Source organism: Nematostella vectensis, chromosome 9 (genome assembly GCF_932526225.1).
Source record: "Nematostella vectensis chromosome 9, jaNemVect1.1, whole genome shotgun sequence".
NCBI classification, from domain to species: domain Eukaryota; kingdom Metazoa; phylum Cnidaria; class Anthozoa; order Actiniaria; family Edwardsiidae; genus Nematostella; species Nematostella vectensis.
The window spans coordinates 6,473,083-6,498,265 of NC_064042.1; the positions used below are offsets into that span (position 1 = coordinate 6,473,083).

General features: G+C 44.2%; 1 protein-coding gene across 1 annotated transcript in view; it reads left to right on the top strand.

Annotated features, from left to right (window-relative positions):
- The first annotated feature begins 1,447 nt into the window (after window positions 1-1,447).
- The window catches only part of LOC116601893, an 80,747-nt gene continuing 57,011 nt past the window's right edge, over window positions 1,448-25,183 (top strand). Inside the window, exons 1-2 of the mRNA XM_048732954.1 lie at window positions 1,448-1,640; window positions 1,848-2,201. Of these exons, the coding sequence (XP_048588911.1) occupies window positions 1,568-1,640; window positions 1,848-2,201 (427 nt within the window). The 5' untranslated portion in view covers window positions 1,448-1,567. The remainder of the gene's footprint in view (window positions 1,641-1,847; window positions 2,202-25,183) is intronic.

Sequence of the window (25,183 nt, forward strand, 5' to 3'; positions counted from 1 at the left end):
TCCGGTAGAGAAGGGACAAAAACTAGCTGCACGGCTGTCTCCAGTTTTCTCGATATTTAGCCTAAATAACAAGTTTCTGGCTTTAAAACACTTCCACGATTATTTAGAGCAGCCAAGCGACGATTTTTAGCCTGAAAAGCTATGCAACAACGGCCCGCAAATGCTCGGCAAAGTATGAACGAAGCGTGGAGTTGACATTTCATGCATCGTTTAGTACGTGTCGAGCACTCGAATGTCGCCTTTTGCGAATTTTTTCAAGCTCGAAGCCATCGTTTGACGGTTCTAAATAACGGTGGGAAGTTTTTAAAGTCAAAACTTTTCATTTTGGCTTAATGGTAAAAAGAAAATCTACTTTTTTTTCTCCTTGCACAGCTGTTATGTCGAACTCTACGCTTCGTTCATACTGAGCCGAGCATTTGCGGGTCACTCAATGCACAGCTTTTCAAGCTAAAAAACATCTCTTGGCTGTTCTTAGCAATCGTGGAAGTGTTTCAAAGCCAGAAACTTGTTATTTAGGCTAAAAATCGAGAAAATGGGAGACAGCCGTGCAGCTAGTTTTTTTTCCTCATTTACCGGGATCAAGTAGTGCTTCAGATTTCCCACAAGAGTGCAAGTAGACACAGCGTATTATCAATTCACAATTGAATTAAGTAAGTCTATGTTACTTGACTAAAAAAATCCAAGTTAATAGCTATTAATTACAGCATCACTATTTGCTCACTTACCTGGTACATAGAATCTGGAGAAACTTCCATTCATATTAGTTTAGACATATTTGTATATGAGCATATTTTCATGAAATTGACATTAATCAAAAAATAGTTCAAGACATCTTCCCAAAATAGCAATCGCAGGGATTCTTCATAAGTTCAACTACTCCTCCAGATATTGGTAAATCATGTATAGTAGGAGTTTATAGAATCTAAAACCAATAACCAACAACAAAGTTTAAAATAATAACAGCAGTATAAGTCTTTGTTTTGGTGTTGATCAAATACTGGATGCTGGACCATCACCAGACAGTAAGGAAACTGATCTTGGGTACAGTAGTGGTGCAAGCCAAAGCCACACTAAAAAGCTTGAATATCATTCTGTTCCCCCAGCAGAATTTTCAATATATTGCAATTGGCCATTATATTTGGCGATCCTTTGAGTGGGATCCCTGTACGATTTTATATGTATGCTACATAAGCGTAAGCGCAATTTAGCATAACTTTAAACTCATCGTCTGATAAGTTTGGGGTCAGGTATCGGATAGCTTGGTAACCGCCTAACCAAGCGCACCCGAGGAGCCAGGTCTCCACAGCTCCCCCCCCCCCCCCCCCCCCACCCACCCCCGGGGATACCCGTCACACCTTTCAGTGGAATATACTTACCTAGTTAGTTGCATGCTACCCTAAGGGTGTGGTGGGAGGGGCCTAAAGGGACCCTTAATAGCAGCCACTTCTCCTGTATTATCGCTTCATTTAGATACGCTATCCACTACTGTGGCGCTCTCAACTGCAAGGCACAAGTTCAGTGGAACAAGGGCGCAAGGAGAGAGAAATTCCCCAGCGTTGAAGTCGAAATGAGTTGTGGGGCTACCGACGTTAGCTGGGTCCTTCTTGGGCTTCTTGCGATTGCCTTGTTCGGTGGAACTGGTGAGTTGGGCGCGGCATGTGTTTACGAAAAGTTTTTACTAAAAGTTCTGAAGTATCCAGAACTTTTTTCAGCTTAACATCTAGACTGGCAGTTGTTGTTACTACGTTTTTGACTCGGACAATTTTTTGTCTTTGCTTATGTAAAACTATTTCATAGAATAAATTCAAAATAGAATTAAACAATATAAGCTTTAATTCATATTTCAGATTCATACAGTTTTACCAGCGAGCCTTCCAACCCGACGTACTTGACCAAAGGCATGGTGGGAAATCTGACCTGGGAATACGCGGCAGGCGCTGGCGAGACCGTACACGACCGCATCTTCTTCCTGAAAAACAATGTAAAAATGGGATACGTGGGTAAAACAGAAGCAGGTATTACTAGAAATATATACGAACCATACCGTGGTAGCTATGACATCGCGAGTAGCTTTAATCCCGTGACGCTGATATTTAAGAGCCCAATGGACTCTGCTACACACGACGGCGAGTACGCGGTAGATATCCAAATAGAGGAGACCGGTGAACAAGTCGTATCAAGAGCAGCCATCAATGTTATCGGTTAGTGTTATGAAATCATTATTATTTTTACGAAAAAATAATTGTCTAACATTACTTAGGCAAATGTTCTCAAAGAAGGTCTTTATAAAAAATCTAAAGAACTAAAATATAGGACTGGAGACGCTTTCATTTCATTTATAGAGTTAAGCCGAACTGATCCTTCTCCCTTCGGCTTTTTAAAAACTCCTCAAACATTTCAACCTGCCTAGTGCTTTCTCGCAAACAATGTTTTGTATATGTTAATGACGTGTACCGGCTTTAATATATTTTGCGTATTTGAAAGGCGGAAGTTCTCGAAACTATCATTAAACATAATCAGCAATAGATACAAAGATTTAATCAACTACGATTTGGACTCGCTGTGTTTTTATTCCAGTAAAACAGAGCGAGGGAAGAATAATATCCATTTCATTTTGAAGGCAATTTTCTTTCTTGGGAGAATTCAGTGCAAAACAAGTATGAAATTGTCTTTTCTTCAGTACTAAAGAGTTCATTCTAGATATCATTTGAAATTTTTTTAATGTGCCTACAATGTGCATGCTGTGAAGGAATGCTATTAATTTTGGTACAACAATAACAGAAATTTCATCCATGAATTAGCGAGATGGTTAAACAAAATGAAATTTTTTAAGACTTTTCAAATTTCTTTCAAAACTTATCCTGTATGCGTAGTTAGAAAATAAGAATATAGAAAATAGATTTTTTTCTGGCAATATACCTTTTTTATATTTTTATCCTCTCAGCTTTTCAAGAAATAAAGATATACAAACAAATATTTAGGAATTCGCGTCGTGGAAAACCGTTTGGATACGAACAAAGGCTACAGTAGACGGAATGGAAAAAAAGAAGGCGCTCAGCCGTTCCCGTCCTTTTATCAGATTATTTCTTATTTGTTTCTTGTTTAGATTTCAACGACAACAGAACGAGAAGAGAACGCAATTTTCTCTCAACAAACTCCCATTTTCAGACCACTATTATTATTAGTTAAAATGCATCGAAAACATGTTTTTATCTTTTGATAGAATATGTTATGGAATTTGAAATTTGCAATAATATATAGATTTAGGCACTGCCTAAAGGCGGAGCCAGCATTTGATACCTTTTTGTGTTGACTGATAGGGGTAATTTAGGGGGATCTAGGTGTCTTTAAAATGTTTTTTTTAATGAGATTAAAAAAGTCATTTTTTACTGCCATGTCTTTATGAATTGTAAAGGCTCGTACCTAGGAGGGGTGCGAACACCCCCCCCCCCCCCCCCCACACACACACACACACAACAGACAAAGGAACACTTTCGATTCTCAATAGACGTGCTATTATTTGTAGACAAAACTCAGTCTGGTATGTAGCCAAATCCGACATTAAATCCCCCTTGAAATACTGCAAAGGCGCGGTCAGATTTTTATTAGAGAACTCTCCCCCCCCCCCCCCCCCCCCGGAAATATAAGGTCCACTTTTCTCACCCCACCAAGAAAAATTCTCGGTATGGGTCTGTTGCATTGGCCCCTCCAAATGTATCAAGCAAGCACTCATTTCATAATATTAAATATGCAGTATGAAAGTTAACAAATACTAAACCTTGGTAAGAAAAAGGCTGTCAAACTTTAGGTGTCTTAGTTGAGTCTAATGGTCAACTCTTATTTTCCCTCTTATTTAACTCTACTATCTATATTTTGTTTATTATCAAAGTAGCATTCTAACAAACTTTGACCTTGTGAATAATATATCAAGGATGTAACAGTATTCCAAAGAATTTGATGCCATACTGTAGTTTTCACGTACTGCAACTAATTATTCAGAAGAATGTGTTGAAATTAAACTCCACAAATATACCTCCTGACATGCATTACATATTGGTGCACCCACCCTTTGGCCTTTTTTTTTAGAAACTTTGGATCCACCCATACAGGCTACTAAAAAATGAATGCAATGGAGGCAAATCCTAAATTACTGAAAGTTTTTAATTACAAACCAAACCATGTTCATTGATCTATGTTGGAGGCAGAGAGAAATAAATATACAAATAAACAAAAAGTCAATGAGGAGCGAAGAAAAGGGGGAAATGTGACTCTATTTGAAAAAAATGTTACTCTATTCTAAAACATTTATAACATTAATGCAATAATAAATTGACTAAGCACTTTCCTAGTATTTTTCCCTTTCCCTTTTACCTTTAGGATTGATATAAAACTATTTTCTTTACAAATTTATTAATGAAAAAGCACAAGTTTCTTGTTATCTAGTTTATATAATTTAAGTACTGTATTAAAGTTACATTCTGACCAGGTTTGCCCTTGCAAAGAAACAAATAATGAATGAAACAGCATTCCAAAGATATAATGATACAGTTATACATTTCACGTGCCATATGGAAGTTTTGTCCATCACATACTGGTAAACTCCATCACCAAGGATATTACAGTCATGTATTACATCTTCGTTTGGTGCACCCACCCTTTAGCATGGTGGCCTGCTGTTTTATAGAAACCCTGGATCCACACATGCTAATGCTACTCCAAAATTAAATGCAATGGAGAAGAACAAATTTACTTGGGAAGCAAATTCTAAAAAAAAATCCTTGATATTAATGAAAGTAGTGCTAAATGAAAATGTCTTATTTCAAACATAACCTATTTAAATTTATTTAGGGTGCAGAGGGGAAACAGCAAATAATATCAATTGCATACAAAAATAGTCAGCAGAGAGAAAAAAAAGGAAGAAATGAGATTATATCTTTGACAAAAAAAATTAACAATAATGCAACAACACTCTCCTAACATTTCCCCTTTCATCATTATCTTTAGGTTGATAGATAAATGTTTTCTTTACAGATTTATCATTGAGAGCAAGTATTTTGCTCTAAAAAACCTATTACACTTATACTGTTGTATAAAAGTAAGAAATCCCCTACTATAATATCTTAATATTTGCCTAATTTTATGCCTTCTAGCCTTTAGAATCAATCATGGCCCTTTCCCTATTACCTTTAGGATTTATATAAAACTGTTTTCTTTGCAAATTTATTAATGAAAAAGCACAATTTTGTTGTTATCTTTATATAATTTGAGTACTTTGATCTAATAAAAACCTCTTCCCTTTATGGAACTTGTATCAGTGCTACATTCTGTCCAGCTTTGCCCTTGCAAAAAACAAATAATGAATGAAACTGCATTCCAAAGATATAATGATACAGTTATACATTTCAGGTGCCATATGGAATTTTTGTCGATCACATACTGGTAATACTCCATCACCAAGGATATTACAGTGAGTCATGCATTACATATTCGTTTGGTGCACCAACCCTTTAGCATGGTGGCCTGCTGTTTTATAGAAACCCTGGATCCACACATGCTAATGCTACTCCAAAATTAAATGCAATGGAGAAGAACAAATTTAATGGGGAAGCAAATTCTAAAAAAAATTCCTTGATATTAATGAAAGTAGTGCTAAATGAAAATGTATTATTTCAAACATAACCTATTTAAATTTATTTAGGGTGCAGAGGGGAAACAGCAAATAATATCAATTGCATACAAAAATAGTCAGCAGAGAGAAAAAAAAGGAAGAAATGAGATTATATCTTTGATAAAAAAAATTAACAATAATGCAACAACACTCTCCTAACATTTCCCCTTTCATCATTATCTTTAGGTTGATAGATAAATGTTTTCTTTACAGATTTATCATTGAGAGCAAGTATCTTGCTCTAAAAAACCTATTACACTTATACTGTTGTATAAAAGTAAGAAATCCCCTACTATATTATCTTAATATTTGCCTATTATTATGCCTTCCAGCCTTTAGAATCAATCATGGCCCTCAGGTAGTCATTGGTTGGTTTTACCTAAATAAAAGTGAAAACAATTAATTATTTTTTCTTTCAAAACAATATTTTCATCATGCCATTTATAACCTTACTAATTTTCCACAACTATTTGAATAAAAATAAATAAACACATTAGAAAGTATGCAAGATGCAGACAATATAAAAGCATGAAAAGAATATAGGTAATAAGGGTTGCATTTAGTATTTTTTATTTTCGAAAAGAAAATTCTTCTGTAATTGTAAAATTATTGTTGTTTTGATAATGTTGAAAAAATTTTGCTGTATCTTTGAAAAGACTAAATACACAGAATATAAAGACAAGAAAGGTCTTCTTTAACAATATATGACAGGATGATATTTGTCAGCCTTTATAAAATATCTCAACACAGTCAATAAAGTATTGAGAGAACGAAGAATATCAAAGGATGTGTTATGCTCAACATGTTTGATCACGACCACGAATTCTCAAAGCAAACTCTAGAAACAAATGTATAAATCCAACAAGCTAAGTGGCATTGATACAGTAACTAGACTACTACGTATTTCTGTCGTTAAATTCTTATAGCTGAAAACAAACATCAAGGCCCTTTCTTCTCAGGATCTCCTTACATAAATATAGAAGTGAATGAATATACAATGGTAGTGTAGATCCTCCATAGTCCTCCTCTAAAGACCTTTTTTTAGCTGTTGCGACGGGCGGGATTCACGAACACTCGGGTAGATTTTACTATCGACTCGTACTTCAGACAAAACTGTTCCTAAAAGACTTCAGTCCATTTGAATCCGCATACTTTCTCATTAAATACTGCCTTTGTTTCTGTGAACATACGAGTTTTGAACTAAAACTCAAAAGCGTAAGACCGAGAGGGGCCTGAGAGTTGCGTGGCTGGATTACTGGCTGGCTGGCTGATTTGTGACACCACAGGGTAACCGCGCCATGACCACAAAACCAAGTCGCATAGCTTACCATATTTCTATACCTATGGAGCTCCGCGCGCGGTCTGCGTCCGCGCTGGCTTCGCTAATATTTCGCCAAATTTACTTCCACGCAAAATTGTTCTCCCACAGCATGCATTAGGAGCCGCGTAACAGTCATATTGCATCAAAACTTGTGTTTTGTTTGGTCAACATGCGACATAAAATTAAACATTATTTACAAGCTTTACAACGAGGGTAACAAAATGATGATTTCATTGTTATTTTTACAGATCCTCCTACGGTAACCATTTCTAATGCAAAATTGTCTGCAGTGACCGGTTCTACTGCAGTGCTGACAGCTAACTTCAGCGTGCCGTCTGAAGTGTCTCACGAAAAGAAATGGAGTAAGATCACAATCTTTCCATTTTCTTATTCTTCTATTACTTGTGTCCCCTCCCATTAAATTTTACAAACAAAGAATTAGCTTAATTTCATTTATCGTTACGGACTTCGGGAACGTTCCGACGTTGCTCCATCTTACAAGCAAAGAATAAGCTTAATTTGCCCCCTACGGTCTTCGGGAAAGTTCCCGAGGGTTCCCGACGTAGCTCCATCTTACAAACGAAGAATTAGCATAATTTGATTTATTCCTACGGACTTCGGGAACGTTCCCGACGTAGCTCCATCTTACAAACAAAGAATTAGCTTAATTTCATTTATTCCTACTGACTTCGGGAACGATCCCGACGTAGCTCCATCTGCTCTCTTGATTAGAAACCATGTCTCTAGCTCATCTATGCTTAATTTGAACTTTAAAATCGAGTCGCATAAACGTGTTTTTCTTGCCGTTGCCGTTAATTATGTTCCCTATTTTTACTCATCGCCTAAAACAAACATCAAGTAACATGTCATCCACGTCTCCATGGGCGGGGGGAATAAACTTTCGTAATTTGTGTTTGCTTTCCTCGCAGACTCGGTTTCGAGTCGCATGACCAAAATATTAACTGTTTAATTTTTTTTAATATGGCCTAAACTGCTGCTATATACATGCTGCTCTGTGTCTATTTTTTCTTCAAATGCCTAATGGTTCCCCCCCCCCCCCCCCCCCCCGACCCTTCCACTACTAAGCAAATCCTTGCCACCCGCCTAACATTTTTGTATCAACGTTAATCAGCCTTCCAAGTTCAAGGCTCCTCCTCCAGTCGCGAGGTCGGCCAAGGTGACAGCCTGAACCTGCCAAATGTGCGATCAAACCAGACAGGGAACTACACCATCACCGTCAGCAATCAGTACGGAGGCCGAGCTAGTGCTACTGTCGAGCTCCAAGTCAATTGTGAGTTTACTGTCAAGTGATAAGCCATTGGGGCTTCTCTGTCCGCCGCCCTTTCATCAACCTGGCAAAGTTAAAGCCTCATTGTCACCAGTTTACTTCCGGTCGGTTACGTAACAATATCCGAAGATTTTTAACGAAAAACGCGAAAAGTATTTCAAATATTGAAAGCAGTGTGTCTATTGGAAGTTTCTTTGAGGATGTGATTGATAAATTAGTGCGGATGGCCTGTCTCGGATTTTAATAGATTCTTTTGTCTTTTAACGGTTGAGGTTTCCGTCGGACATCCGGAAGTAAACTGGTGACAATGCGGCTGTTTGCTGTTTGTTTATATCATTCATTTTTCTACTTTTTGCTGTGCAAGGTGAACTTGCGGGGATCCAAAGATTTGAATAGACTCGATTCCATTTGTAGCCCCACCAAATTTGTCTTAAATCACCATTCTTCTTCACAACTCTCTCCACAGCCCTACCAACAACGACACTGACAGCTTCCAAAGCAAGCGCATGCGTAAATGCAACTGTTACGCTGACCTGCTCCGCCACAGGCTACCCCGCGGCCTCCGAGTTTGTCTTGTATCTCGGCAGCCATGAGCTGGAACAAAACAGTAACGGGTCTTTTTCTGTTATTCTCAAAACTCCTGGATCAGCCGAGTACAAATGTAGCGCCAAAAACGAATACGGTGCCAGCGTTAATGCAAGCGTGACCATCACAGCTAAAGGTAAGGACTCACTTTCCAGATTAGCCGTAGCAGGCCACGTAAGATTGGGGGGGGGGGGGGGGGGGGCGCAATACAGAAACATTAAGAAAATATTGTGGGGACAGCCACGCCCCTTCTGGTCATTTCCTTATAATTGGGGGGGGAGGGACATATGCCCCAAGTGCCCCACCCCTTGCTAAGCCCTGAGATAAATAAAAGTCTTACAGCCTACAGCGCGATAGCAAGGATTTGTCAGGTGTTAATTTGTAAGCAGTCGTCTCGTATTATTTAGTGACTCTTGGCTCCTTTTTGAGCTAAGAAAGATTGAATGTTAACACCCTAGTTGAAATATTTGACGGTAGTAAGAAAACGCCGATCTTCTAAAAAAGCTTCATGAAATGGAACCGGTCTTTTTTCCGGTATTCGTGTTGCGTGGAACTGTTTCGCATTATTCGATCAATTCGCGGGTGCGGCGTTTATTAGAAAGTAGCGCTTGACTAATGCATTCACATTGTATTCTTAAAAAAAACACAAGCATATTTTTTCAGTAGTCGAGGTATCGAACAAAAATGTTTGAAAAATTAGAAAGCAGTAGATAATGGGTGAATATACTAGTAGTAAGATAAGTCTCTATATCGGGTGGATCCCAGTCCCCCGGCCGCGCGGTCGTGGCGCGTTGGGAATGGCGCGCTGTGATTGGTCCGAATATATCGGGCGGAAGTGACGTCACGGGTGGACTTTGGACTTGGGTCTTTGGACTTTGGAATGGGGAGGGGTGGGTTGAGATTGGTGGAAATATATCGGGCGGAAGTGACGTTATAGGTGTGGGGGTATTATTATGGGATACCCTAAAAAAGAATATATAAGATGGAAATTTTGAAGCGAAGAACATTGCTGCTTTGTTTGTTGTTGATGAAGTATTTTTGTAACGTAGATGTCAAAAAAGTAGGGTCTGCCTTAAAGTGCGGTACTCCTGTGGATTTCTCAAAAGGTCAGATTAGGTGTATGGCTATTATTTCAATCAAGACGAGGCTGAGGCAGTGAGAGAGGCTGTCGAGGAGGGAGTTTACGTCACCGATTTTCCAGTGTGTGAACATAACCTCATTTGCCGTGTCGGGGTGAGCCGCGGTCAGTTTTCCAACGGTCGTGTGTACTTTGCGTCTGACGTGAGACCTCCAAACAAGAAATGCGACCGGTTTGTGTGGGCGGAGCCTCCTAAGGAAGCAAAGAAGACGAAGGCAGTGCCACATGGACACCACCCTCCAAGAAGAAGAAGGTCAAGGGCAAAGGCAAGAAGCTCCCTACAACTTGCCTAAATGTAAGCGTCCCCGTTCCCCCCTCCAAAAGAAGAAGAAGTTGGTCTTTGGAGCGATGGGGGAGTGGACTTGCGTAGTACCCCGTGACCAAGATCGAGCAGTCTTTGGAGTGATGGGAGAGTATCCTTGCATATTACCCTGTTACCCTATAAGGCCATAGATTCCCTGAAGGGCTGTATGGAGTTGGTATGGGAGGGTCTGCGAAACCTGAGTGATAGACTTGGGCTTGCTGTGCAAGGGCATTGGAAATCTTACATTCAAGATTTGTTAGACTGTCTAACCCCCATGGATATTTTAAAGATGCTCCAAAAGGGGGAGTTGCCTGGCTTGTTGCGGGGAAGAGAGGAAGAAGTTTGGGATCTGCAGAGAGATTGCGCGTCAAATTGTAGACCCTCTACCCGTCACACCTCTTTCTTAGAGAAAAGAGACATTTGTTTGGTTATAAACGTTTTATTAACTATTTGTATTTTTACAAAATGTTTTAAATAAAATAAAATGTTCTTTAAAAAAGTGTCCCTTTATCTTCTTTGCCTAGTACTTGAGTCTATGGTTCCTGTGTCCCTGTGTGGCGGTGCCACCATCCAGTCCTCTATACCCCACCCGTCTCGTTTTGGTAGCTCCTGAGACCATATCCTCTTCGGTGATGGTTATGGTAATTTTTTTCATCTTGGGTCTTGGTGGCGGGAAAATTTCTCCACGAAAGAATGGACAGGTAGCATGTCTACCCTCATAACATTGGTTTCAATCCATTTAGTGAGGCAATGGGAGTGCAGAGATTGCTTGCAGCAGGACACTGTTTCCATTGGTTCTCCCTCATTTTCTTGGCAGATGATGCACTCATTTGGTTCCATTATTAATTATTATTTTGGATTTTATTATTTTGACTTTTTTTATTGTTTTGACGTTTTTGAGTCTGTCTATGAAGTGATCCCGGCTCGTCGTCGTCTTTTATAGACCTTCAAGTAGGTCACGTGTACCGATGAGATCATCGGGAACGCTTCTGATTGGTTAAGGGATGTATTGACCTATCAGAGGCTTGGAAAACGGAAGACGTCATACCGATAATGTCATGGGTTATTTTTATACCCACCCCTCCCCCTCTCTTTATGCTTTTTGTTATTATGAGTTAAAAGTGTTTTTTTTTTTTAAATAAAAAATAATGGTCACGGTAACCCTGTGTATCAGAAAACGTCATACCGATGATGTCGTGGCATTTAATTTACCCACCCCTCCCCTCTCTTTTTGCTTTTTTGGCATAAATGTTATTATAAACAGTATAGAGTGTTTTTAAAACTAAAAATAATGGTCACGGGAACCCTGTGTATCGATGAGATCATCGGGTACGCTACTGATTGGGTTAAGTATTTTTATTTGTCCAATTAGAGGGTAGAAAACGGTTGAAAATGGACAATGATTGTTTTTTTTTTTTAGAAAAAAGTATTTTTAGCTTACTAGAATTCAAGCTTTTTGATTGTATAAGAGTTCTATAAAAGAGGTGGCATTTTCACTCGCATTTCAGTTGGTTCTTGGCGAATTTCGCCATGGATTATGATGATGGTTATGATGAGTGGCTTACCCAATTGTTAGAAGTGTTACCTGATCCCGAAGAAGGCAAAGAAGAAGAGAGTGAACGACTTCCTCCTGATTTTTTTCACGATGATCTCGCTGAGTCGGACTTACCTCAATTTAGCTCCTTTGACGAATTGTTTGACTGCTATTGCACCCCAGAGGGGGAGGGTGAGGAGGTTTCGTTCGAAGATCCTTTTTTGAACGAACCTGGTCCTTCCGGGTTGCAACAACAACAACAAGAAGGTCGTGGAGAGAAACTCTCTCATGATAGTGATGAGAAGGAGGAGAAGGACGATGTTACGTATGATTTACGTAAAGTGACTACTCGACATTATACCAAAATGCGTACTGACTGTACCGATTACGAACTGTCGGTCGATCTACCTACTCGTGGTACTATCAAGGAAGCTTTGGAGGATGTGGAGCGGGTGTTAGACCGGGTCCTCGACGATACGCTACGCGGGGTGCAAAAGCACGATTACGCTCGCCTTACTCTCGATGCCCCTGCTCTCAAGAACCTCATAGCTTTACCGTTTATGCGCCGTCATCAACTTACCCCTCAGCGCATTATGGGGGTCGTTGAGACCGAGGTGCAATCGAACGAGCAGTTTGTGTTGCAAGGTAATTTCCATCTCCATGTGGTACGTACGCACATGCCTTATGGGACTGGGAAACGGTCAGGGTCTAAGAAGAATTCCTCTAACCTGGATACGGGAGATTTAGAGACATGGCTTGGGGGGGGGGGGGGGGGGAAGGAGCATCACTCGTGTTAGGAATCACGACGAACTGTGCGCGGCGCGAGCACTCGTGATCGGAATGGCTCATCTCACTGAGGATCCTGACTATGTCAAGTTGTACAGCCCAAAAGATGGGGGTGCTAGACTTCCCTTGCAGACGGAGCGCGCTCGAGCATTGCACCGCGATGCGGGAGTCCCTGAGGGTCCGTGTGGTCTTCCCGAGATCCAGCAATTTAAGCGCTATCTGGGTGAACGTGGCCCCGAGCTTAACGTAGTGTCGAGGGAACACGCGAACATGGTGATCTATTCCGGAAACTTCCCTGCTCCCGAGTACCGGCTCTACCTCTACTACGCCAAGGGCCATTTCGATTATATCAATAGCATGCCGGGGATGTTTGGTCGCTGTTATTATTGCACGAGCTGTCAAAAGGGGTACGATCGAAGAAATCACAAGTGTAACAACCTGTGCTATGGGTGCGGTGAGCAAGGGTGTTCACCCTTAGTACCACCCGCCGAACAAGACCATCGTTGGGAGTGGCAGTATTGCGACGAGTGTCACCGGTACTTTCGCACGCAGACGTGTTTGGAGAACCACCGACGTGTCAAACCTCGAGGAGCCAAGAAGCGTGGTGGTGGTGGTGAACCTCAGGACTCTTGGTCGTATTGCCCAAGGTACCACAAGTGCGAGACGTGTGGTAAACGCGTCGATATGAAAAATCGAAAGGAAGGTGATCATGTGTGTGGAGAGTACAAGTTCTCCGTGTGCAAGGAAGTGGTTCCCCCCAATCATTTGTGTTACGTGACGGTGGGTGACGATGCTTTCCCGAAAAAGAAGAACAACGCTGACGATGACGACGATGACGATTCGATGCGCTTGATCATCTTTGATTTTGATGCCATGCCTCTGGAAGCCAAGCATACTGTTAATTTTGTCGGGGTGCAAAAACTGTGTGAGACCTGCAAGGGGTGGTCTATGGATCGCCTGGAGTGCGAGACGTGTGGACTTCGCAAACGCAGTTTTACCACGGTACAAGCGTTTTGCGACTGGCTGTTCGATTAGAGTAATGCTGACTACACGTGTTTGGCACACAATTTCAAAGGTTACGGTTCCTATTTCATCCTCGAATACCTTTTTACGAATGGCTTTAAACTCGAAGTGATTTTCAACGAAGGAAAGGTGATGTACCTGAACATCAAGTCGTTGCGGATCGACATGAAGTGCACCCTGAACTTTCTGCAGATGCCTTTGAGCAAGCTCCAAAAAGCTTTTGGGTTTGATCACGTGACCCAAAAGCGAACGTTTCCTTGTTTTTTCAACACCCCCGAGCACCAAGACTACGTGGGGCCCATGCCCGACTTGAGTTATTATGACCTTCAAGGGATGAAAGAAGACGATGCCTGCGCCCTACGTGCCTGGCACCAAGCCAAAGCGGCTCGTGGCGCCGTGTTTAACTTGCAAGAGGATCTCGCTTCGTACTGTCATCTGGACGTTGAGGTGCTCAAGAGAGCGGTACTCGCTTTCGACAAGCTCATCATGGCCGCTGCAGGTCTTCACCCGTTCCAGGTGGCCATCACCATTGCCTCGTTGTCCAGCCATATCCGCGCACCAAGTTTCTGGAGGAAAAGACTATTGGACTGATACCCACGCGCGGGTACTGTGGCCACGACGTGCCAGCTCTGAAAGCGTTGCAGTGGTTGAAGTACGTTGAACATCGCGAGGGAGAAGGGGTGTTTATTCAGCACGCCGGGAACCGTAGCGAAGTGCGTTTGGCAGGTCGGATCAAGGTGGACGGGTACGCCGAGTCTACCAACACGGTGTACCAGTACCACGGGTGTTTCTACTACGGTTGCACCACGTGTTTCCAGCCTCACACCGTCAACCCTTTGACGAACACCACGATGCAAGAGCTTCGCGAGCACACGCGCGCGGTGGAGTTGCGTCTCAAAGCTCAGGGCTACAACTACGAGGAGGTGTGGGAGTGCCAGTTTGACGCACAACTGAACCGACGCCGACAAGATGCAGTACGTCGACGATTACGAACGCCACCAAGGCGTCCGTATGGATCCTAGCAAGATCGAGAAAAACCCAGGCCTCCTCTCCGTGGCAACGATGGGCCTGAATTGTATGTGGGGAAAGTTTGGTGAGCAGCCCAACCCCCAACGTACCGAGTACGTGGACGACCCCAAAACCTACTTTGCTCTGCTGAAAAACGACAGTATCGAGGTGAATGATGTGCTCATCGTGAACGACAACCTCATCCAAGTTCACTAAAGGCTGGGGGAAAAGTTTCAAGAGTTGAAACCCCACACCAACGTGGTGATTGCCGCCTTCACCACAGCGTACGCACGCCTCAAGTTGTTGTTGCGCATCATTTTCTTACATCGCCCTGGAGAGTGGAAACCACCCCTCGGGGATTACCTAGGAGACCTGACGTGCGAGTTGGTGCCAGGGGACTTTATCGATCGTTATTCGTCCACGGGGCCCAAGAGTTACGGGTACACCACGCAACAGGGCCATTCCACGTGTAAAGTGAAGGGACTTCACATCAACCTTCGCACGGCTGATATCGTGAACCTGACAAACATGTTGGAACTCTTGCGCGTTGAACTCTCCCTTACTCTCCCTTAAACCATTCCGCGCAATGTGCACGACAGAACTCTACACACGGTGCCGGCGCACAAGACATTTCGTGTCGTGTACAACAAACGCGTGCGACGGGGCATGCGCACTTACCTTTATGGTTATTTTAAGTTGTAAAAATTAAAGAGAGATATAGATTAATATAAAGCCTTCTTTTCTGTGGTAGTAGGTTGTTTTTTTTTGTATATAAATAAGGTGAGGGGCGGTAGGGACGGAATCACTTGTAGCATGGGTTGCTTTGGTGCGGATCCTCTTCAACCGCGTTTCGATTGTCGTACGGTGTGGGAACGTTTACGGTGTCTTTTTGCGTGTTGCGGGGGACGAATCGAAATTCCTTCATCGCAACTCGATGGCGCCCCAGCCCCACCCCCTCCCACGCCCACCATCATCCGTGCGCGAAAAAAAGGAGAGTATGAAGAAGAAGACGACGATGATTCAGAAAACGATCGATCGTCTTCTTCGCCCAATTTATCATCCGGCACCCTTGGGGGAGGTGGACAAATTAGTCCGAGCGGTACGTTCCAAAGGAGTGCGTCGTGCCCAAATGAATTCGTGGCTTCGGAGTCAGCCCACCTACACGTTCCATAAACCGTACCGTCGTCGCTACCCACGCCAACGGGTGGTGGTGAATGGTATGGACGAACAATGGCAAGCGGATCTGGGTGACATGCAAGCGTTACGCTCGTACAATGACGGGTACAACTACTTACTCAACGTCATTGACGTGTTGAGCAAGTACGCTTGGGTGGTCCCTCTCAAGGACAAGACGGGCAAACGGCTCGTCGAGGCGTTTGAGTTGATTTTTGAGGGTGGGCGCCCGCCAGAAAAACTTCAAACGGACGATGGCACCGAGTTCAAGAATCGAATCTTCCAGGCGTTTCTCAAATCCAAAGGGAATTGAAAGCTTCTGGGGTCGAACGATTCTATCGCACTCTCAAGACCTGGATGTGGCGTTGGTTTACGCACAAGGAGACACGCCGTTACATGGACATGTTACCGCAATTGGTGCACAATTACAATCACTCGTACCATCGTAGCATCCGACGTGCTCCTGCGGACGTGGTCACGTACGACGATGCTCAGGAGGTGTGGGCTATCTTGTACGGTAAGAAAAGACCGGGAGACCCAAAGAAGAAGAAGAGAGCTCCACCCAAATTTAACGTGGGGGATAGGGTGCGGATCAGTAAAGTCAAACACGTCTTTGCCAAAGGGTACATTCCCAATTGGACCGAAGAAGTGGCCTGCACCCAGTTGTTTCGTGCACCATGACATACCAACATCATTTCCACGTGACGTTACCCAGCAATGCCATTCAAGGCGCCTTACCCGGCAATACCATTAACGATTTTTCCATAGGCACGCCAAAGACACTGGATTTGCGCGAGGGGCAGTGGGGAGTGGCCTTGGTGTCGTTGATTTACCCTCACACGTGGACAAAGTTCCTACCACGAGATCATGATATCTGGATCTACCATGAAGTGCCCGAAGCCAGTTGGCTCCAGGCTAACAAAGATAACCCCAACGCACGCGTCTCCGTCGAAAAAATTGGTGACAAATGGACGCATATCAAACTGGACGGCTTCAAAGTCCCGAAATGGCACGAAGTTGCCTTCAATCTCAAGACGGTTATCGATCAATTCAACAAGGATCGAGCAACCGTGATACAGCAACTCGGACGAGGGGTAAAGGATGTGGACATAACGATAAACACTACATCGAAAAAGATCACCATCAAGATCGGGAAGGACGTTCAACTCCTTTTACGTCCGCGAGTAGCCAAGGCTTTAGGATTCAAGCAATGGATTTCGGGGGAATGGACCATGCAACTGCACCCTGATGATAATATTCTTCCACCTGACTATCAGTTTGGCCAAGTTGAAATACATAAGGCTCTGAAGAATTGGGTACCCTTGAGCTACGACGACCTGAGCCAATTCCCAGGCTCCGAGGATTTCAACCCACTACTAGTTCGTCCCTTTGCCTCCAAGGAGACTGAGATGGCCATCGAAGAACTACACCCCTTCCAAGACATGTACGTGTACTCGAACATGTCCGAGGGCAATCTCGTCATGGAAAGCGAGTATAATAATCTCCTACGAGTGCTATCGCCTGAAGGAAACTATGGTGAAGCTGTGGAGCGAAATTTTATCAATCCTTTTTATTTCCCGATACGCACTCAGATGGTTAACATGATTCACTTCTATATAACCGACGATGAAGGAGAACCCATCTCATTTCAGTCTGGTGCCGTGGTGGGGACATTACACTATCGACGCGTTCGATTCGCCTGACGATGACTGCCCCACGAGAGTATATTCTCACCTTATCTAGCTCAGACAGAGAAAAAGCAGCTTCTAGTAATGAGATTGGTGATTTCGTCGTACGTCCACCCCAAAGGATAGATTTACGCTACGGAAATTGGGAAGTGGGACTTTCCTCGATCATCTACCAACCAATCTATGATATCTTTACGCCAGACGAACACGATATCTGGATCATGTGCAAACATCTAGACCACCAAATCTCGCCCTCTATGACAAGTCCTTCAGCACCCGCACCCTACTTTCAATGGCATCGGCTTACCATACCACCTTCGACGATGAACGATTGGGCTCAATTGTCCAAAAACGTCCAACTAACTTCAACGACTTTAACGCTATTCAAAGTGGGAAGAGGCAATCGAATGTTAATGCGCAAAAGATTGGGAGCAGGGCTTGGATATAGCAACGAAATACTCTCCGATCCGGGACCCTTCTACCCCACACTGCTGGAAAATATCGTGATTCGAGGCATCCTACTCCCGGATTACCCCATCACTGAAAGAGAAACCTACAAAGCTCAACCACCGAATCCACCGGAGATCCCTGCAAGACCGCTGCCCCATTGGATTGTATTTGATTGCTCTTTTACTCAATGGCCAGACAATACTGTCACTCGCATGTTCCTCTCCAGTAGTCACCCTAAACCCTTCATTTTCCGCCCACTCTTCCAAAACATGTACGTGTACTCGAACATCACCGAAGACAACTTTATCTTAGGGAGTAACGCCCGCAATGTGTTGCGCGTGATGGTGGCCCGAGGTGAACCTGGAGGAAGAGCTGTAGAACGGAATTTTGAACGTCCGTTCTATTTCCCTGTACTCCTACGGCTCATCGAGCAAATTCACATCTATATAAAGAAGGATACAGGCAGAACAGTGCCATTTTCATCGGGAAGCATCAAAGTGACACTTCATTTTCGGCGTACATCATCATGAAGGTCCAAGGTATTCGTATTCCCTTCAAGGAAATATTAAGTACAATTGGAAATGCTGCGGGCTATATGGTTAGCAGCAGAGACCCAGCAGCTCAAAAAATTATTTAGAAAAGACCGTAGCCACTGGCAATGCCATGGGCGCTGCGATGGAAAAAGCCCAAAAGGGGAGTGGTCCCATGTTTCTTGGTTCCCCTCCACCCTTTATTGGAAGTTGGGAGCAGCGTGGTCTAGGAGATGGCGCATTCGAGGGCAGCCTCCTTGATCAACAAGGATCGGGAAGTGGACGAGATCAAGCGTTCAGCGGATACCCAGTTGTCTTACAAAGAGGGCGTGGCATCGAGGTGCAGCATTCCAGACGGACGACTTGTTCCCTACTGGTGTAGGGGGAGTCCAGCGTATTAACCAGACCATGGGACCCCCCATGGTCTGGACAATCCTCATCGAACACGGAGCATTATCAATTAGCAGTTATCCTTGCTACGAAGAAGAGCTCTCTCTCTCTTACTTTACTACCACCATGAGTGTCTTTTCCGGTTCAAAACAAGTCGCCAATGCAGGGGTGAATTTGTTTACACTTACTGCTACAGATGTTGCCTTAGAAAAGGGCATTTATATTCCGTATACACCATCCGATGAAGGAGACGATCACATTGAGTGGTACATTTACCCCAGCTCCACTTATATTGATCTGAAGAAAACACACATCAGGCTGGAAGTAAAACTCACTAAAGATAATGACACAGCCCTTACTTCAGGCGAAAAAGTTGCCTTTGTAAACAACGCCTTGCATTCGATAATCAAGCAGGTCAAGGTTGAATTGAATAACAGACCCGTTACACTACAATCGGATTCGTATGCGTACCGTGCCTACATCGAATCCCTCTTTAACTATTCCAAAGAAGGTCAAGAGTCCTACTTGACTGGAGCACTCTGGTACAAAGACACGGCTGGTCATATGGAAGGTGTCGATATAACAGGTAGTGCCGCTCTAAACCAAGGCTTGAAAACACGCGCCACCTTCACGGCTCAAAGTGCGACCGTTTGACTGATCGGACCTCTATTCTGCGACATCTTCCATTCTGAGCGGTACCTACTGGACCAAATTCCCATCAAGATCAGAATTGAACTTCAAAAACCACAATTTGCCCTCATGTCCCATGGTGGAAATGGCAAATTCAAAATTTCCAAGGGAGCAGTTCTTCGCCTGTACCACGTGACCCCCACCGACTCTGTCAGGTTAAATCACTCAGACACACGCTCAGACACAACTTGGCCAAGTACCCCTTAACCACGGCTGTAGTCAAAACCGAGCAGATCAAAAGCGGAAAACGCTCCATACCGTCCAGGAACCTATTCAATGGACTCGTTCCTAAACGGATGATTTTTGGAATCGTCGAGGATGCCGCCTACAATGGATCATACACAAAGAACCCCTTCAATTTCCAGATGCCCCATCTGAGCTCTATCGAAGTCAAAGTGGATGGAAACGAAACACCCATCTCATATCTCAAAAATATAGGTGGTGAAGCCATAGATTTGTACCACCTTCTGTTCGACAACGTGTGTGGTCCGTATCGCGGAAGAGGACTGGAACATCTCACGTGAAGAATTCAAGAATGGGTTCGCCTTATTCCCCTTTGACTTAACAGCTGCTGCGAATGCCTCATCCGGGTACTTCCAGCCTCAGTATAAAGGAGTGGTAACGCTCGAATTAACCTTCAGTGAAGCCGCCGACAAGGTGTACACAGTTGTGCTGTACGGGGAATTCAACAACAACATGGAAGTAGACTTTGCTCGCAACGTGATGTACGGCATTTAAGGTTAAAAAAAAACCCTCCTCCTGCTGAAAAAAATGGATGACGGCTGGGGAAGAATGATGAATCTTGGACTAGACGCCATGAGGACCGAATTGGAATTGGAAGCCATGGCACGCAACGACCCTTACATAGAACTCGTGTTCGAAGGGGTTTTTCCCTCAGATCGGCTGCCTACCTTCATCCCTGAAGACGGAAACGGGTGCGTCGCATACATTGTGAATGTGGATCCTAGCAACAAACCGGGAAGCCATTAGTTAGCGGTCTACTTTACTCCACACCGATGCGAATGGTGGGATAGTTTTGGTTTCCCTCCACAAGCGTATGGACAGAACATGGCTGATTTTTGTGCCCTACGCCCCCGACTCGTGACGAATCCACAACATCTCCAAGCTTTAAACTCTGCCGTGTGTGGACAGTACTGTCTGTTTTCTTGTGGCACCGTACTCGTAACAAACCTTTGGAAGACATTACTTCCATGTTTAGCACTCACCCCGATTGTAACGATCAAGTGGTGTGCACGTTTGTACACGACACGTTCCACGTGAGAGCCGTGTCACAACGACGACTTCGGGATGGACAACGTCGTGTACCGTATTGCCCTAGGCGTCAGTGTGCTGTACCCCAGCACCATTTAGTACGCCCTTAACGACTCATCGACTAACATAATAAGCAATAATAAAATAAAAAAACATTTGTTGGGTTACCTGTGTGTTCGTGTCATCATTTCTACTACTTATAAGGGAAAAGAAGTGGTTAAGATCAGATCATTTACCCTAGAGGTATCGACCAGGATGGACGATCGTCGATTTCGTTGTCCCTGTGCCGTCATGGTCGTGGGACCTAGTCAGTCGGGAAAAACCACCTGGGTCCATGCCATGTTGCAACAAGCACCTCGGGCCTTTGACAAACAATTTCGTAAAATCGTCTATTGTTACGGGGAATGTCAACCCTTATTTGACTCGATGCAACGCCAATTGGGCGTCGAATTCCATCATGGTTTACCCGACTCCATCACAGACCTATTTGGAAAACACTATACCCAGGTTTGCTCATCATGTACGACCTGATGGATCAAAGCGACCGGGTGGTGAAAGTTTTCACCCAAGAATCCCATCACCATGATATCACCACCCTATTTTTGTCACAGAATTTATTCCCTGGAGGAAAATCACGTACCGCTTCGATCAACGGTCATTACTTTGTGTTGTTCAAAGACCCGAGGAACCAATTGGGAGTACGCATGCTTGCACAACAAGCGTTTCCAGGACAGTTAGATTACGTGATGGATGCGTACCGACAAGCCACACAAGAACCTCATGGCTACTTGTTGATGGATTTTCACCAAAAAACCCCTGACGCCTTCCGCCTTCGTTCTCACATCTTACCCAACCAATGTCCCATGTACGTGTACAACCCAGCACCTCCTAAAGTATAAATAGAGAGAGATAAAGTGAACACTTCCCATTGACGACCATGTTTCTTCCTCGGCAACAACACCAATTTGATATCCAGCATGAACTCGCAAGATTCGGTGAGATTCATTTACGCACCCGACAGGGGAAAGCTACAACTACTGCGGACCTGGTACGAAACTTAATCAGAGATTAAGCTCGGCCGACCCGAGCATAAGTAATCCTATCAACATCTTGGATGCCTTATGCCAAAAGACATGACATTGCCTACTCAAAGAGTAAGAACCTGTACGACAAACACGTGGCTGATATACGCTATATCAAGATTTATATCAAGAAACAACTTGGAATGGGTGCAAAAAAGATGAATAAGAAGACAAAGACGAAGACGAAGAAAAAAAGTATAAATAGAGGTAGAAGGAAAGCCAACCGTTTCAGTTGACGATGGCTAGGACACGAGGGAGAGGTCCACGTGGTGGTGCCACACGAGGAACACCCAATGCCCGTGGTTGTGTCACACGTGGACGTCCCACAGCAAGCGCACGTGCACGCTACAGAGCAGAAGCCCAATTGAATCGACGCCAAAGTCTCTCACCCCCCACACCACCAGAAGGGATTAGCCCCCTTTCCTCCTCCTCCTCTGCATTCTCATCCTCTGACGCTTCACCATTCCATACTATTCCCCGAGACGAGTTTGGGATACCCCTCGAGTTCCCATCACCCCCATCCCTATCAACCCTGTCACCCTTAGCGGTCAGTCCACCCGTGAGTACACCTCGACAATAGCGACGTACCCCACCATAGTTAACACCACGATCCTCGATCTCGCGACGACGCAGTGACACACCCAAAAAACGGCGACGAATCTCGGTTCCCCGGCGACGAGCAGGCAGTGCCCTTGGGCGTCTCACCACTAAAAAGAAAACACCACCACGACCCACCAATTTGCTTGAGGCCTTCAGAGCTGCAGCTGGTACCCCTGCTGGAAGTAGTAGTAGTAGTAGTAGTAGTAGTAGTAGTAGTAGTAGTAGTATCTCACTATCATAACCAGGGATGAGATCTTCGTTGGGGAGCATTGCTCCTCCTTCACGCACGTCCACACCTAGAAGTCGTTCAACCCCTAGAAGTCGTGCAGGAAGTCGCATCCGTACCCCATCCACACCCACCACCACCTCTAGTCGTGCCTCTTCCCGTGGTAGTGCAAGAGGAACCAGAAAAACCACGACTATGAAAAAGTGTGTTACCCGCAAGAATTGCGGACGGAACGGAAGCAACACCACCAAGACCAAATGCGTCACCACCCGTCGTGTGGCTGGTCATGGAACAAATCAACAGGGTGGACAAGTCCCCTTTGCCAAATTCAATCCAGCATGGAGATCACTATGGATGTGAAGCCTATAAATAGCAAAGACCTTACATTCCTAATCTCATTTCGCCATGTCTAGCCGACTGAGAAGGGACGAGCGCTTCCTTGGAGTGCTCTCGCATACCAAAGGGAAAGCGCGACAACGTCTTCTGGCCAATGCTACACCCGAACAAATAAACACGTTAGGGGAAATTGCCAAGAACCTATTGAAAGGTAACCTCCCCATTTCCCAGACTCAAAGTAGAAAACTAAAACCCCACCTACAACGACTACGCACCCTGGCTAACAAGAGAGTACCCAATGGTTCCCGAAAACGCTCCGTCACAAGTCAACGTAATGGATTTGTCGTACCTCTCTTACTAGGGTCCTTTGGTGCCACAGCAGCCACACCCGTATTAAAAAAACTCATCAGCAAAATCTAAAGACTATAAATAGAGTCGACGTAAAAGTTCACCCTCTCAGTTGACTCTAGACATTCACCATGACCACACAAAAAGGCCTTGATCATGGCCATGATCCCCAAATACATGCTCAACATGTTCATGACCAAGGAAAACGTCACCATGACCCCTCAATTCCGTATCATGGCACGGCTGGATGGGGAGATGCGAGCTATCTTGAATGACTCCTCGTTACCATTAGATGCGAAAATACGACACTTACAATCGGGTGTCAAACCAATACCTAAAATGGCTACAACAAGTCAAAGACGGTGGTAACACCAATAGAAGAACAAGAATATCAGCTAAACCACCCCTTAACCTTCCTTCGCCACCAAGCAAAACACCAAGCTCAATACCACCACAAGCAAAAGTAGACGAGACCCCTCTCCTACCATCACCACCCACCAACACACCAAGGCCATCACGCATACCAAGACTTAAACGACAACGACTACAGACACCCACAAGAACAACGACACTTCCACCTATTCACTCTCCACCCCAAGACCAACACCCAGGAAGGCGACTCCCATGGGACCCTTTTTAAAAAAGCAAAAAAGACAATGTGTTGTTATGTGCAACATTCTCTCTTTAATAACAATAAAATGTTTTTACAAAAACCATAACGTGGTGTTCGTATGTTCTTTTTACACAGTAGTCTCAAAATGGTATGAAGGTCTACTATACAATCTTTGTTTCTCCTTTAGCCACTTGCCAAACACATAGACTTCGGCTCTAGGGCAATGCACGGGGGTGGGCTCGGGTTGGTAAAAGTGATACCCACAAGTCTTAGCACTAATGTCCCATAAAAAGTTCATATGAGGTGTAATAGAGTCATAATATGCCCATAATGCTTCGTATTTGGGGCAGCCATACAGTTCCAAATTAACGTGGGGAATACCAAGCTCTTGCAGCACCTTGTGCTCACAGTCTCCTTCCTTGTACGCTACGACCCCACCTTGACCATATAAGTCATACCACTCCTTGACGATACGGTTCAGTTCCGTGTGTGGGACGCTTGACCTGGGTGCAAGATCAAAGTTCATTTTCATGATGCGACGACTGGTGTAACGAACGCATCTCTTGTCACTGTCCGAGAGTTCATTGAATGCGATGGGGAAGAAAAAATGTTTACCCACCACTTCGTCACCGTGATGGCGAAACGCTGCTTCCTTGCACCAAAACTCCTTATTCACTCTAAAGCCATCAAAATCAAGAATACCCTTGATATTGTGAAGAATGCCTTCCATGGTAGGTCCATCAGCAGATGCACCAACAGCAACACCAGCAGCGGCATGGTTCACTCCGTCTCCACTTCTTTTCTGGCGTCATTTCTCTCACCCACTCCGACACTTCCCAACATAACAGGAAAAGGGAGATGCGAACACTCACGAAAAAACCAAACCCGAACGAGCACCCTCGGGTAAAAGAAACAAGAGCTTCCTTCCACAATTGTGGATGGACACTATAGAAAACAAGAGCGAAACCTCGCTATTTATACACTCTCGGACCTTGCTAGGAACCAATCAGAAACCTAGACTCGGTAAGAACCAATCACAGACCACCATCGTGGCGCGAAAACATTTTAAACCAATCAGAGAACAGCATCACGAATTTCTACCAATAGAAAGCGCTCCTTACCATGACGTC